Source organism: Diadema antillarum, unplaced genomic scaffold, assembly GCF_040938485.1.
Source record: "Diadema antillarum isolate AM-2024a unplaced genomic scaffold, OU_Dant_1.0 scf00000029, whole genome shotgun sequence".
NCBI classification, from domain to species: domain Eukaryota; kingdom Metazoa; phylum Echinodermata; class Echinoidea; order Diadematoida; family Diadematidae; genus Diadema; species Diadema antillarum.
Genome location: NW_027270918.1, coordinates 1,969,093 through 1,982,792, shown reverse-complemented (window position 1 = coordinate 1,982,792; position 13,700 = coordinate 1,969,093). Strand labels below are relative to the sequence as shown.

Sequence of the window (13,700 nt, the reverse complement as noted above, 5' to 3'; positions counted from 1 at the left end):
ATGTGGCCTATGATCTGTGCAGTATCGTGATCGCGCGCGGTTCACATACACACGTTACGTACAGTACGTATTCCCAGCAGCAGTAGTGTCATGGCACGTCGTAACAAGTGTATTCAAAGAGGCTTTATACATTATAGAACCTCTTTGAGTGTATTATGTATAGAAACATTTCACGAGATCAACAAATATAACGTTGGAGGCCTCACACATACAGTACCAGGGAGGTGAGAGGACTCACCTGCCTGCGCACATACAAAGGCATTTATCAGCAGGTAGTGTATGAGAAGTTTGCCTAACGTTAGATAGACTTGGGTGCGTGCTGCTCTGGTTCAATTTGTGAAGGTCGTTGTTGAGAAGCAGAAGGCCAGCTCCAGGGAATACACAGGATGACCACCACGCAAGCAATGCGTAGCAGAAGACGAGTATGTGTTGTTGGGGCAGGGGTTATAGGACTTGCTTCGGCCGTAAACATTGTGGAAAACATACCTGGTGTCGAGGTAACGGTTGTAGCTGAAAAATTCAGCTCACCTGACATCACCTCCTGTGTGTCGGGAGGGCTGTGGCACGGAAGGGACAGCATCGGTGATACTCCGCGAGACAGGTTGATGTGAGTTTCCGAGTTCGAGCGCTCGACCTCTGTAAAATCTCTTTAATATTGTTTAACCCCAGGGCGCTCCTTGTACACCATGTACACAGTCACAGGTATCAAACGGCGATGCTGTCACACGCGTTGAGGCTGGTCTCAGTTTGCTATTGTTATGCTTGTAAATTGTTAACTGCGACCAGCAGCCCCAACGTACAACCTAGCGGCGGGGTCTCCGGGGCTAGTAAGTTGTATGCTGCTGTGTGTTTTCGGCATTTTCCTTTTTCTTTTTCGATGCCTTAGTTATTTAGAACGTTTCTACATGAAGTTTGCAATGTTGTCACTGCGAGACAGGTGTGTGTGTGGGGGGGGGGGGGGGGGGGGATGGGGACTGAGAGGCGGGGCTGCAAAACCCATGACTGTTTTTGGAAGGTTCTGCATGCCATTGTCAGATTCCTCCTTTCAAAGCAAGAAAAAAAAAAGGGGGGGGGGGATTGGTGGAACCTAACCTTGACTAGCCCAATGCTCATGTCCCACATGGGTGTACAATGGAGCACCCAGGAGGGGTTAGGGGGGACCAATGGGACCCAACCACATCAAGCACTTGACCAACTCGACTAGCCCGCAGCCCCCTCACATTTAAAAGATATTTGATCATATGTAACGTAGTTAATGTTCCGCTGCCCGCGTAGAATATTAGATTCAAACCTCTAAAAAGTGGATGTGATAGCCACCCTGAGCATGGGTGTATGCAAGGGGGGTCGGAAGGGTCGTACGACCCCCCCCCCCCCCCCAAAAAAAAAAAAAAAAAAAATTTCAAAAGGTCCACTTTTTGTAAAAGACTTTTTTAGGGCTTTTTACTCTATATACAACAGGGGAAAAAAAGTGATCAGGTGGTGTTCCAGCAAATTGTCAAAAACCTCACAAATTTTGTAACTTAGTTTTAAATTTAATATGCCATACCTTATTTCTAAGCCGCAATGCTCCCTACCGTGGGAGGGGGGACACCCCCCCCCCCCCCCACACACGCTCGGTCGCTCTGCTCCCTCAGATCGCAAAGATACGCAAGGTCCAGAAATTTTGATTACGACCCCCCCCCCCCCCCCCCCCCCCGAAAAAATCCTGGATACACCCCTGCTGATTGAGTTTGGAGCTGTGGCTTTATTTAGTATGCACAGCCTAGGGCTTGTTGGGGTTGTATTGATTATCATAAATTCTACATGGAATGGGATATGTTATAGAGTCAGGGTTATAATGGAGTTTGGGGTTTTCTTTGAGTATGTTAGGGAGTTGAATCTTGGGTAGGTTCAGTAGGGTTGTAGCCGTGTAGGCTATATTATCTCTCTCAAAGAGATTGCTAGCAGTGCTCCACATAAATCTTCATTCCTGTGGTATACAATTCTGACATGCTACTTTTATGAAAGCATATTTCCAGTTTTGGTCAATAAAATATATTCAATTCAATTCAATAGGCCTAGATGTATAAATCCCTCAAGTAGTAATTTTCTTTGTTATGCAATGCCTTTTTTCCTCCCTTAACAGAAAGTGGAGCCGAGAGACATGGAATCACAACATAGCCTTAGTGAAGACTCCTGAAGGCTCGAAAGCGGGGATCCAATTCATACACGTCTATCGCATGTGTCCCCAGACTGTCACACCAGATATACCAGTAAGTCCACCATTATGTTATCAGTGAAATAGGCTCAGCCTTCCTCCTACTGTACAGAAAGATTTCAACGTGTGGATGGGAGTATATGTATTGAATTTTTTTGCACCTGGGCCATACTATGTGAGACCGCAGTTAACATATAAATGTGCAAATATTCGTTGGAATACTGTAAAAGGAGGAATGTTTGCATGCATTTTAACTTTGCGAAAAAGGCCGTCGGCTCCAATTCACAAAGATTTCATGCTGTGAAAATACATTTTGCTTTATAGTAGGTCTGGTATACCTGTTGTGTTTAATCCACAAGAATTTTTTGTGTATATGTGCAAGTTTGCAATACCTTTTCTTAGCAGATTTAAAAGTGATAAAAAGTCCTTAGTTTCATTAGAACATTATGTATAGGGTCCTACTGTAAGCAGCTAGACTCATGTTCCTTGCTAAGATTTGACCATTGGAAGCAATACCCATACTGATTGAAGAGTTTTCAACTCCCATGTTTCAAAATTGTAAACTTGACCAATAACTGCCAATTAAAGAACATGGTGGAATGGGTTGAAAATATTGATGCAGTCTCGTTTTGCTCAGAGCCATGCGCTGACTTTTACTGGCTGCACTTTCCCTATCAAATACAAAATTGCAGTTGTGATCACTGACGATAACAACTGCAAATATGCTATTGTGCACAGTAAGAGGTTACTAGCCACACACCTAAATAGTAAATTTGTCATGCAGCCATTGGATACTACATGCATGGCTCTAGTCTTTCACCCAGCAAATTTCCCATGCATAGGTAGTGATTGACTAGATGCATGCTGAAAATGATTATGTTTTATGTTTGTTTGTTTGTTGTTGTTTTTTTTTGGGGGGGTGGGCAAAAATTTGTCCACCATTGATCATTCTGTGAAACAGATGATGCACATTTTCGTTGTGCATCAGTAGGAATAGCATGCATGCATGCATGGTAGCAGCGGACTCTAGTCTAAACCTGCTCCGGCGACTGTGGCTTGTGGGTTAAACAACCCCATAGTTACATCATGGTTTTAGAGCGAAACTTGTGCAAACTGTATCAGAAAAAAAGGTAAATAATACTGTGATACATGCAGTTTTCACACAGAAAGAGAACAGATATTGTCAATAGAAGAAACTCCAATCTTTCTATCAAAGCCATTTTTCGGGGCCGCATAACACACATAGGCATGAATTTAGGCCACAAATGCCAGCGCTCTTGTCTACTTGGTATACCAGGTTCCTGTTTATCAGTTGATGCCACGGGAACCTGGTATACCAGGTTCCTGAACGGAACATGCTAAAGTGTTTTTCACTCTGTTCACTTGTCAGTACTTTTTACCTATTTTATGGTGATCACAGATACTCTGAAATAATTACATGTAGTCAAAGTGAAGCAAAAGTGGATTAAAGGATCATCCCCATGATATATGGGTGACTTCATGTATTTTTTCCAATGTATAATGACATTTTAGATTTTTTTTTTAATGTGCTTGCATGTTAACCTTACATGATGACATGCTCTTGATAAGAAGATGTAATATTGTTAATCCTATTCCCATTTGAAAAAGAAAGGAACAAGTGAAGGAAGAAAAAAAAACCCATGAAAAACTTAACCGTCGAGGACAGGCTGATTTTGCTACAACACACATTTTCCATAGACACTTGCTCAAGTATATCGAGTATACTCGGGACTCGTCCTCAACAGGCTAATGTTTTTGGTTATTGTTGTAAGCCGGGTTAATGATGACGCTGACAGTCTCCAGTTGACGTTGCATAGATTTATTGAGCAAATCAAACAGACAGTCTAAACTCCGCACTATATCCTCAGCTACATGTCGCATACAGAGTGAATAACAAATACAGGCCTATTAACTATTCAACATAGCAGAGCTCGTAGAGAATACACTGTATGTCCATTCTCTCTCAAGTGAAAAGTCAAAGTCAAGAATCAAATCTGCGTCATTATTCACATGAAAAATAAAAGTTGCGTTGTGCCCATGCCAACCACACGTACACTGCACCATTGGCATGGACACAACGCGCCTCAACGCATTGACGCAACAATAACATACCGCATATCTCCATTTACCACATTATAATCACAATTCCTGCACTTTCTCCTCCCACAAAACAGGGGAGCCTTTTCCTACCTTTCAACAATCACTGACACCACACTCTATCTGCCATATCTACTCAATCGGTGAGTATTCTATACTATCTGTTCTCTTTTTTTCGGGGGGGGGGGGGAAGGGAAGGAGGGGAAGGTGGAAGGGTAGTGCTTTTAGGATGAGAGCATGTTGTTAATCACTCCAAATTTTTGTCAGGTTTTAGGTCACAATATGTCTTTGTTCCCTAAATTACCCATGACTGTCACATAAATGTCCTGTTTTCATTATACGTAAAGAATGTTATGTGTTTACCATATATTAACTCGCTGAGCCACAATGAATCAATTTCTTAATAGTACCCTTATAGCTTCCAGGAAGTGGGGCTGCTGCACTCGTGACTGAATTAGAAATCTAGGAAATGAGCTTCCCTACTCCAAATAAACTTGGAACCTTGGAAGCATGACTTCATAACGTTTGAGATGATACTCTAAGAGAATCACAATCAGGAGTTTACACCTGAAACAATAATTCAGTGGATACAGAAAATTGATTGAACACACCAGTGAAATTTGAGGAGAATAGGGTAATCTGTTCAAAAACTATTGTTTCTTTAAAGTTTTTGTTTAATCCATGTGCTGGTATTTCTACATGAGAAGGTTATCATGCAATTGATGTATTGAATGTCTTGTTAATGTGGATATACATGACTGCTCTTGTGCAACATTCAACATCCATATAAGTCACATTCCTGGTCATGTGATTTTGATATCATTTACTACTTAAATAAAAGAAGACAGATTTGTCATTGACCTTGCTGCACCCAGAATTTGACTGAGTGCCATGGAATATATATATATATATATATATATATTTAAGATGAATTTTACTCAGTGATTGGTGATTTGACTAAATGCTCAAATTTCAATTATTTATCATTCTCTTTGTGCACATACCTCATTTTGCTCAAACTCCAGGGATTAGTTTCTTCTTCTCCTGTGCTATAAATGCAAACATATATCTATGCTAGGGAGGATTTCTACATCAAGGACAACATTTGTCATATGGTCCCACCATTCAGCAATATTCATCAAGTCTGAAGAATGTTTGATTTTATTTTTTATTTTTTGCTTATTGCATTTTCCATTACAAAATTTAGTTTCCGTACCAAAGGTGGACAGTTGGTGGAGAGGAGGCTTGGAAGCCTTGCCGAGGTAAGAACACGATGTCAAACCATTGATCCTTACTCCCTCATGGCAAGCGGTAGACGTTGCCACTGTGGGTAGGTGGCCATTACACACAGAGTTCTCTTTTACTGGTAACTTTTTTTTGCCAAGGAAGCGATGTTTCTTTTGACAGTCTTTGTATGTTTGTCTTTTGTGTGGAACTCTTCAGTAAAAAGTTGTAAGTGGATTTAGATGAAATATTGGGGGAAATGTCAGAAATGTGCCAAGATTCCTTGTGATGATAATTCCAATTGCCACTTTGAGCTATTTTTCAACAGCTAGTACAGAATTTAACAGAAATGTTCTATTAAGTTGCACAAGATTTTTGGAAAGATATCATCCTCAAAGTGTGATGCAAGCTGGCAATATCTCTTGAAGATTACCACTTATGAATGTTTCTTGATTATAAACACACCGTAAAGACATTGTTTACCATTTGGAGCAGTGATTTAAAGAATATTAGAGTAATCACATTTGATGTTTATATGTGTAGGTCGGTTGTGTCACGAAATATCCTACCATATAAGAATTTCACAATAAAACCTAAAATATACGTAGATTTCAATATTTCTCTCAATTAACCATAACTTTAAATGGTTTATTCTAGAAATTTTATCATTACTATAGCTCACTTTTTGTAAATCTAACAATACTCAACATTTATTACACTGATTAACATTTTTACATTGGTTGTTCTGTCCCTAACTCACATTTTAGAACTAATTTGAAGCACTAAAGCTTTGTTTTTTGTTTTCCTCTGCAAATGGTAAATAATGCCTTTAATTCATTTTTTTTTTTCCTTCAAACCAATCAGCTCGCAGGAGAGTATGATGTTGTCGTCAACTGCTCAGGCATAGGGGCCAAGATGCTGGCTAACGACAAACACGTTCGGCCAGTGCGGGGCCAAATACTCAGAGTAAGTTCGCAAAACAATTGGGCTGGATGATGAACACATCTTGACTTTTTCTTTATCTTTATGAGAGGTTAAGGGGTGGGGCATTGCAATAGAAGCTAAATGAATAGATGCATTGGCAAACTGTAAAGATATCAGAGACAACGTGATGCCTACGTGTAGCCAAGTCGTTCATACTCCCTCGTCAGTACTTGCTCTTTTTCTCTGCTGGTATTGACAAGGTTTGCATTCTCGTCTCGTGCACAAGTTGTGCAGATAAAGATCATCTAGGGTGTTTACACTTTGTCGTGATATATAGCATTCGCTGATCATAGATTAAGCTTCTAAATTGGTTTATTGATGCTGTAGTGTGTATGGATGCATAGCCAAGATGGCCTTAATGGCTACCTATCGGTGGAAGTAATGCTTTATACAGTATTTTATCTTCTTCTGCTTTATCTTCAACACTTCAAAGATTCTTATGTCATAATGTCTAAATATATGTCTGTAGATATAATGCAGCGAGCGTCATGAGTCATCATAAAACAAGTGTATTGAACACATTAATGAAGTTGTATGTTTGTTCTGTGTTGTGTAGTACCTATACAAATATACTTTGCCTTGAGAGTTTCTTGTTCAAACTATGGGCAGAGGTGACTCCAAAAGAACTATTCACTGAGGGGCGCAGCCCCGAAGTGAATAGTTCTTTTTTGAGACAAGAAACTCTCAAGGCAAAGTATTTGTTTTATATTTTGGCATATTTTGGCATGCCTTCTACGACAAAAACAAAAGTTGCAACCAGAGGTGTTGTGTGTGTGTATGTGGGTGTGTGCATGTTTTTAGTCTTCTTTTCTTCTTTCCTTTTACGTTCGATATTAACCTTGATAGACTGGATACAGCCATACCAGTGAGAAATATTAATGTTATTTTTCTTTTCTCCAGGGAAATAAGAATAACAACCACCCCCTCCTCCCCCCAAAAAATTAAAATAAAAAAAACAGAGAGAAAACAAACTGGGAGTTTTTCATATCACTATCTTTTTACTGCTTTGTATGTATACTATTTCTCGGAGATATCTGAGAATACCTGTAACAAATTGTGTACAACTTTATCACAGATATCTATGTAAGCATACACACAACCAATGAATCTCAACTGGAGTCCAATGTCACTGATGAGCATACGCTCTGATGCGCATATTCGTTGACGGATGCTATTTGTGGTGTATGAATGTACCTCAATGAAGATCAGTTAAATTTGGCCATCCATGTCTTCAAGGTCTCTAAGCACAGAGTTGCATTGTTGGCATTCCACGGTAATTTAAAAGATATGGTATAGTATTGGTTGAGGTGAGGTTTCAGCTTTTATCTTTTTGTGAAATACATAGAAACCACTTAATGAAATGTTAAAGAGCATACAATAATATTTTATTATAAAGAGGAATTCAAAGTTTAATTGATGACAATTGGTTCTGAAATGACTGAGACATGCAAAAACAAAGTAAAACTAAGAGATTCTGATAAAAGGCGGGACCCATCTTTTATTAGAACCACTTTGTTTTGGATATCTCAGCCATTTCAAAACCAATTTTCATCAAATAAACTTGGAATTCCTCTTTTGAATTGTATGCTCTTCAACGTTTCAAAAGAGGCATCTCATTTTCTCAACACAAGAAATAAATCATCCTTAAAAAATGTTGGAAACCTGAAGCCCCATCTTAATCAAAACTTTACCATCCCTTCAAGGTATTCCCATCTTTTCCTATAATGTGATCCTTTCAATCGTCGTATGCCTTTTTAGGTGCGAGCCCCTACGCAGACGTTCTGTATGCTGGAGGAGTACAGCAGACATGCCAAGAGAGATGTAGAGGCAGACAACTATGTCCTGGTTAGGTAAGACGATGTCATCTTTCTTTGTATCCTATTAACCCATCAAAAGTCTATAGTTTGGTGCTGCGTACAAGAACATTAATCCAAAGTTTGTACTATTTCTTGTCTATGTTTCATAAAGAAAATTCGAAAAGCTATCTTTCATTTGAATTTTGTGTTGTTGATATGTGATTGTTTTGGTTGCATAATATCAAAACACTTCTAAATTGAATAAGTCATAACTGCTTCTTCACTTTGCGACACTAGTTCTTTTATCTCATACAAATTTACAGATTTAAATTTGGTTGATACAATGAATTGAACCAGTTCCATCCAACCTTTCTCCAAAGTAAGATATGAAGTATATTACTTAAATCTGCCACAATAATGATAACAAAATGATGATACCTGCTGCCAAATTCTTCCTGGACTTGATAAATTAAGAATACATGCACTCTGTGCTTTGTAGTAGTCCCACTGTAGGACAGAAGAGTGGCAGGAACCAAAGGTACTCCATATTTTTTGCTGTATTTTATTTTTTATTTTTTATTTTTTTTAATTTTTTTGTAATACAGGTGATCTCAGAAAATTGCAAGAGAACTGTCACTTATCACCCCCACCTACTCATATTCTATGTTGATGGCATTCTTAGGTGATGGGTCATAGATGGTTGAAGTGATTTATGAAGGCTGTGAATTTGCTGATGTATGCCTGCGTGTGTGATTGTGTCATGAATCATTGAGTGAGTTGTGAGAATCGATGGATGAATTGTGTGCTCTGTGCAGTTAGGTAAACCACAGTGGTTGATAGAAAGTAGAAAAGTGCTTTTCTTGGTTTGCATAATAACAGCAGTATCATTCAGGTGTTTTCTGATTATGACTGGAATGGTCATGTGTCATGATGTGTGTCTTCGAGTGGAGCATTGAATGCATTCACATCTTGCTCATTTTAGTGTCTGTGCTGTAAATTTGCTATGATATGTATTTTATATGTTTGCATTCTAAAATCATATTAAGTGTTGTTTATAGTATCAGCATCATATATCAATGAGCATATGTACGATTTTATATAGATGAATTTGATTTGAATATATTCTGTTGTTATAACGAATTGATGCTGTCATTGTTTTGTGTTCAGTGTTCCATGTATTACAAGCTTGGCTTTTAAGTGGAAAACTGTTTTCTGTCATTATGATTATTTACTTTGGTGTGTTATCATGACAAATTGTGCATTGTTTCTTCTGGTTTTTGTTTTGTTTTGTTTTGTTTAATGACATCATTCATGCATATACTTTATATTGTATTCTAAAAAAAAACTGTCCTTATCGGATGAATGAAAGACAAATCGACAACTTGTACCGCTTTGAATCATGTTTTCTCTTTCTTTTTTTGATGATGGAAATAAACAGACTATTGAATTGATAAATTTATTTCCAATGTAGGAATGGAGTGGTCATCCTTGGTGGGACAAGACAGGTAAATCGATGGGACACCACACCCAACAAAGAGGACAGCGAGAAAATCATGAGGAAGACTGTGAGATTGTTTCCAAATCTGAAGGTAAAGTGGAAATTTTCCATGATAAATGCATACAGTGCACTCCGTTACAATGAACACAGTTTAAATGAAATTCTGTTACAACAAAGTAAGAATTAAGGTCCCAAAATTATCATCAATAAACTCTGTGGGACTAAATTCTCTTAAAATGAACACTGTCATAGCAAAATTTTGGTGATGGCAAAGTCATTTCCAAATGCCATTGACAAAGAAAAACAAAAGGAATGTGTTCTGTTTTAACAAAATGCGGATCGGTTATAAATTACATTGCAGAACAAACATTTACAGAGCACCTCTGCGCGGTAATAACACTTCATATTTTGCTCTGCATTCACTATATGTTTTTTATAAAATGGGTTCAAGAATGTAGCCAATAGGAAGCGCTGAAATGAGACACACCTCCTTCCTTTACTTCAGTACAACTGCACTGCCTGTAATCCTATGGTACAGTAGATTGCCGATCGTCTGTGCGCGCGGCGGCTCCTTTGATGAATTGCATGCATACGCGTACGCGCTGTCAATCCTGTAAACAACTTCTAGTTCGGGCTGCCGGCCGGCCGGCCTGTCTTCCCTTGTGCATAACATATGTGGCGTACGTACGTATACTGTACTATACGTACACTTTGTACAGTACAGTAGACCAAGCGTTATGGGACCGGACGCGTACATGGAGTCACTTTGAAGAGCAAATCCAACGATTTAGCAGGTTAATTCTCATGCCGTTTTCAGAGTATGTTGTCTAGTAGGCCTATATGAGGAGTCTATATCAAGTCTTTAAAGTAAAGGGTGCATATTCTATGTAAAATATTAAAGTAAGTTTTCATGCGGGTGTCCGGAAACCCAACCCCCCATTATACTTATACTGTATGTGCGGGACTTCCGCGAGTGCGACGTGCGTAAAAGTTTGGGACGAACATCTTCGGACGTCTTGACCCACAAAGGTACGTGAAAAACGCTGAAAAATGATGTTAGTTTTCGAATTTTCGACCCATTTTATAAAACAAATGATGCACAGGATTATTTCGTGGCGTTAGTGTAGGCGTAGCTCACTCTCGGGTATTTACAATGTAGTGCAACATGCACTCGGCTTCGCCTCGTGCATGTTTCACAATTGTAAATACCCTCGAGTGCACTACGCCTACACTAACGCACTCTATCCTGTGCATCATTTGTATAACACACCATTTCCAGGGAGAACTTACATTATGTTAATACAAAATGAATTAAGGTTCGTTATTCTGAAGGGGCATTATGCCAAAACACACAAATTTTGTACATGTATACCTAGATATTTGTTAATTGGAAAATGAAATGGGGTTTGTTATTATCAACATTCATAAAGAACTTTCAAAAGAAAAAAAAATTATGTGGTGTTATTCTGATGATTCATTGTTATTAAGGTTCTTTAATCCAAAGATGAGAGGAATCTTTGTTATTCCAAAAGTTCGTTAATCAGAAATGAAATAACGTTCGTTAATCCAAAAGTGAAAAAAGTGAGTACACATACAAACCTTAACCCGTTTAGGACGAGTCCCGAGTATACTCGCGCAGGTGTCTATGGGAAATGCGTGTTGTAGCAAAATCAAACCGTCCTCAACGGGTTAAGAATTGCAAACTTCATATAATTTTCAGATTAACAAACCTTTGGAATAACAAACCTTTTTTAGTTTGGTATCACTGAACCTTCAAAATAGCCAACCTTATTTCATTTTGGATTAACAAACCTTAGAATAACAAACCATATTTCACTTTCAGAATAACAAACTTTTGCAATAATGATCTTTTGGAAGAACATACCTTTGGAATAACAAACCTTGTTTCATTTTTTAGATTATCGAATCTTTGGATTAACGATTCTTGGGAATAGTGAACCTTTGGAATAACAGATCCTTGGAGTGACAAACTGTAACGAAATCCTAAACCATCGCTTTTATTCATGTGTTTTCAAACTAATCATGAAAGTTCTAACAATTTTATGCTCTGTCTTAAATGTAAATTTTGAATGAAAATAATGAGATAACACTGCATTGAATGCTGCATTTCAGAGTATGATCAGCTTTCAATAAACAACTTACATTTATGCATTGTTTGTTTGTTTTCATCATTAACTTTATTTGTTCGGTTATAAAGAAGAATTAATATAACCAAAGAAAACTGCTGGTCCTGGGGAGTTCATTATAATGGGAGTCCACTGTATATACATGTCATTTCCCCTACCCCATTTTTTTTTTTTTCTGTGTAGATAATCAGGGATCAGGGTCAAATGTCACAGATTAGTGCACCAGTTTTTACTGTTGATAGGTAATATCATCAAGAAGTCTCAGTGTTGTAAATGCAGTATTTGCTATGCTCCTGGCTTTGTTTTTACTGTAGCATGGAAAATTGGGGAACTAAGTTTTGATGTAGAAATATGTGCTTTATACCCGCATATGGAGAACTTTTCTGTAATGACTGAAGTGTCTGTTATGCTGTGTGCTCGTAGGACTGTGAAGTTCTTGCAGAAAAGGTTGGCCTGCGGCCCAGCAGACCAGTTGGTGTTAGACTAGAGGCAGAGACGATGAGGTTTGGCTCCCAGGAGCTGAAGGTAAGATGGCTTCCTTTTATTGCATCATTACTCTCTTCTCGAAGATGAAAACCTGATATAATCCAAAAACAATTGGATCTGAAGCACAAGTGCGTATTATTTATTAGAGTACTGTAAATTGTTTCTATAAAATGAACTGATAAGTAAAACATAAACTTGCATTTATAACGTCGCTGGGGCGACAGGACCTTGTATCTGAAGTTTTGGTGAAAATGACTTTTTTGGATTAATGGTCAGATAATCAGTTAAGTGATGTCCTGTCCAAATCCTAGCTGTCTTACCCCAAAATTGAAGCCACCATGGCATGTCAAAGGAGAGGCTCTACCATTTGATACAGTGCTTTGGCTGCCATGTTTTTTTGTTCTCCTGAACAATTGACATTTTGCAGATACAAGGTCTTGTGGCCTCAGCGACGATAACTGTGAAGAAGAGAGAGAGAGAATGCAGAGATAGTTAGATATGTCATATTTTCAAGAAAGGAAATTTGAAAATCAGTCATTTCAGTCATGTTTAAGCTTTGTCCCTTTACTCTGTTGTCCAGGTTGTCCACAACTATGGCCATGATGGTAACGGAGTGACCACTCACTGGGGCTGTGGTCAGGAGGCTGCTGAGATTGTCCGTTGCATCCTAGCCTCGTCACCATGGCAACCACAGTCCAAGCTCTAGACGTTCCAGTCCAGCTGACGTTTTACAAGTTTGGGCTGTAGCCAGATGCTACATTTGCATTTTGTTTATTTCATGGAAACATACACAGAACTAACATTAGCAACTAATGTAGTAATGGGAGCACATCTGAGTCCATTTCTCATCCATTCGTACTCCCTCTCTCATACTTATTCAGTATCAACTCGTTGAAGATGAGTCCCGAGTATACTTGGGCAGGTGTCTGTGGGAAGTGCGTGTTATAGCAAAATCAGTCCTTCCTCAATGGGTTAAGTTTGGCTATTTTTTTCACCGTGCAGACAGAAATCAAAATTGATTATGTTTTACACTTACAGAAATGCATAAAGGAGACGAGTCGTTTTCTCCAAGTCTCTTCCATCTAATGTGTTTACTATGAACACATATACCAAAGTAACCTTCACTGCCTTACTCGCCTACCTCCATACACCTGACTATGCATCCGTTGCCAGGCAACAACTTTCTATACCGTGTTTAGGATGGAGTAAGCAGATATGGTCCTGCACAGTGTGTAGGTCACTGTGAGATC

At 38.7% G+C, this 13,700-nt stretch overlaps 1 protein-coding gene across 1 annotated transcript; it reads left to right on the top strand.

The window, feature by feature from the left end:
- The first annotated feature begins 386 nt into the window (after positions 1–386).
- On the top strand, positions 387–13,156 carry LOC139739545 (D-aspartate oxidase-like). Its single transcript, XM_071650152.1, has 10 exons — positions 387–607; positions 2,126–2,252; positions 3,159–3,184; positions 4,393–4,458; positions 5,523–5,577; positions 6,404–6,505; positions 8,282–8,373; positions 9,791–9,908; positions 12,388–12,489; positions 13,031–13,156. The coding sequence occupies exons 1-10, from the start codon at positions 387–389 to the stop codon at positions 13,154–13,156; spliced, it is 1,035 nt and encodes a 344-aa protein (XP_071506253.1).
- The last annotated feature ends 544 nt before the right edge of the window (positions 13,157–13,700 follow it).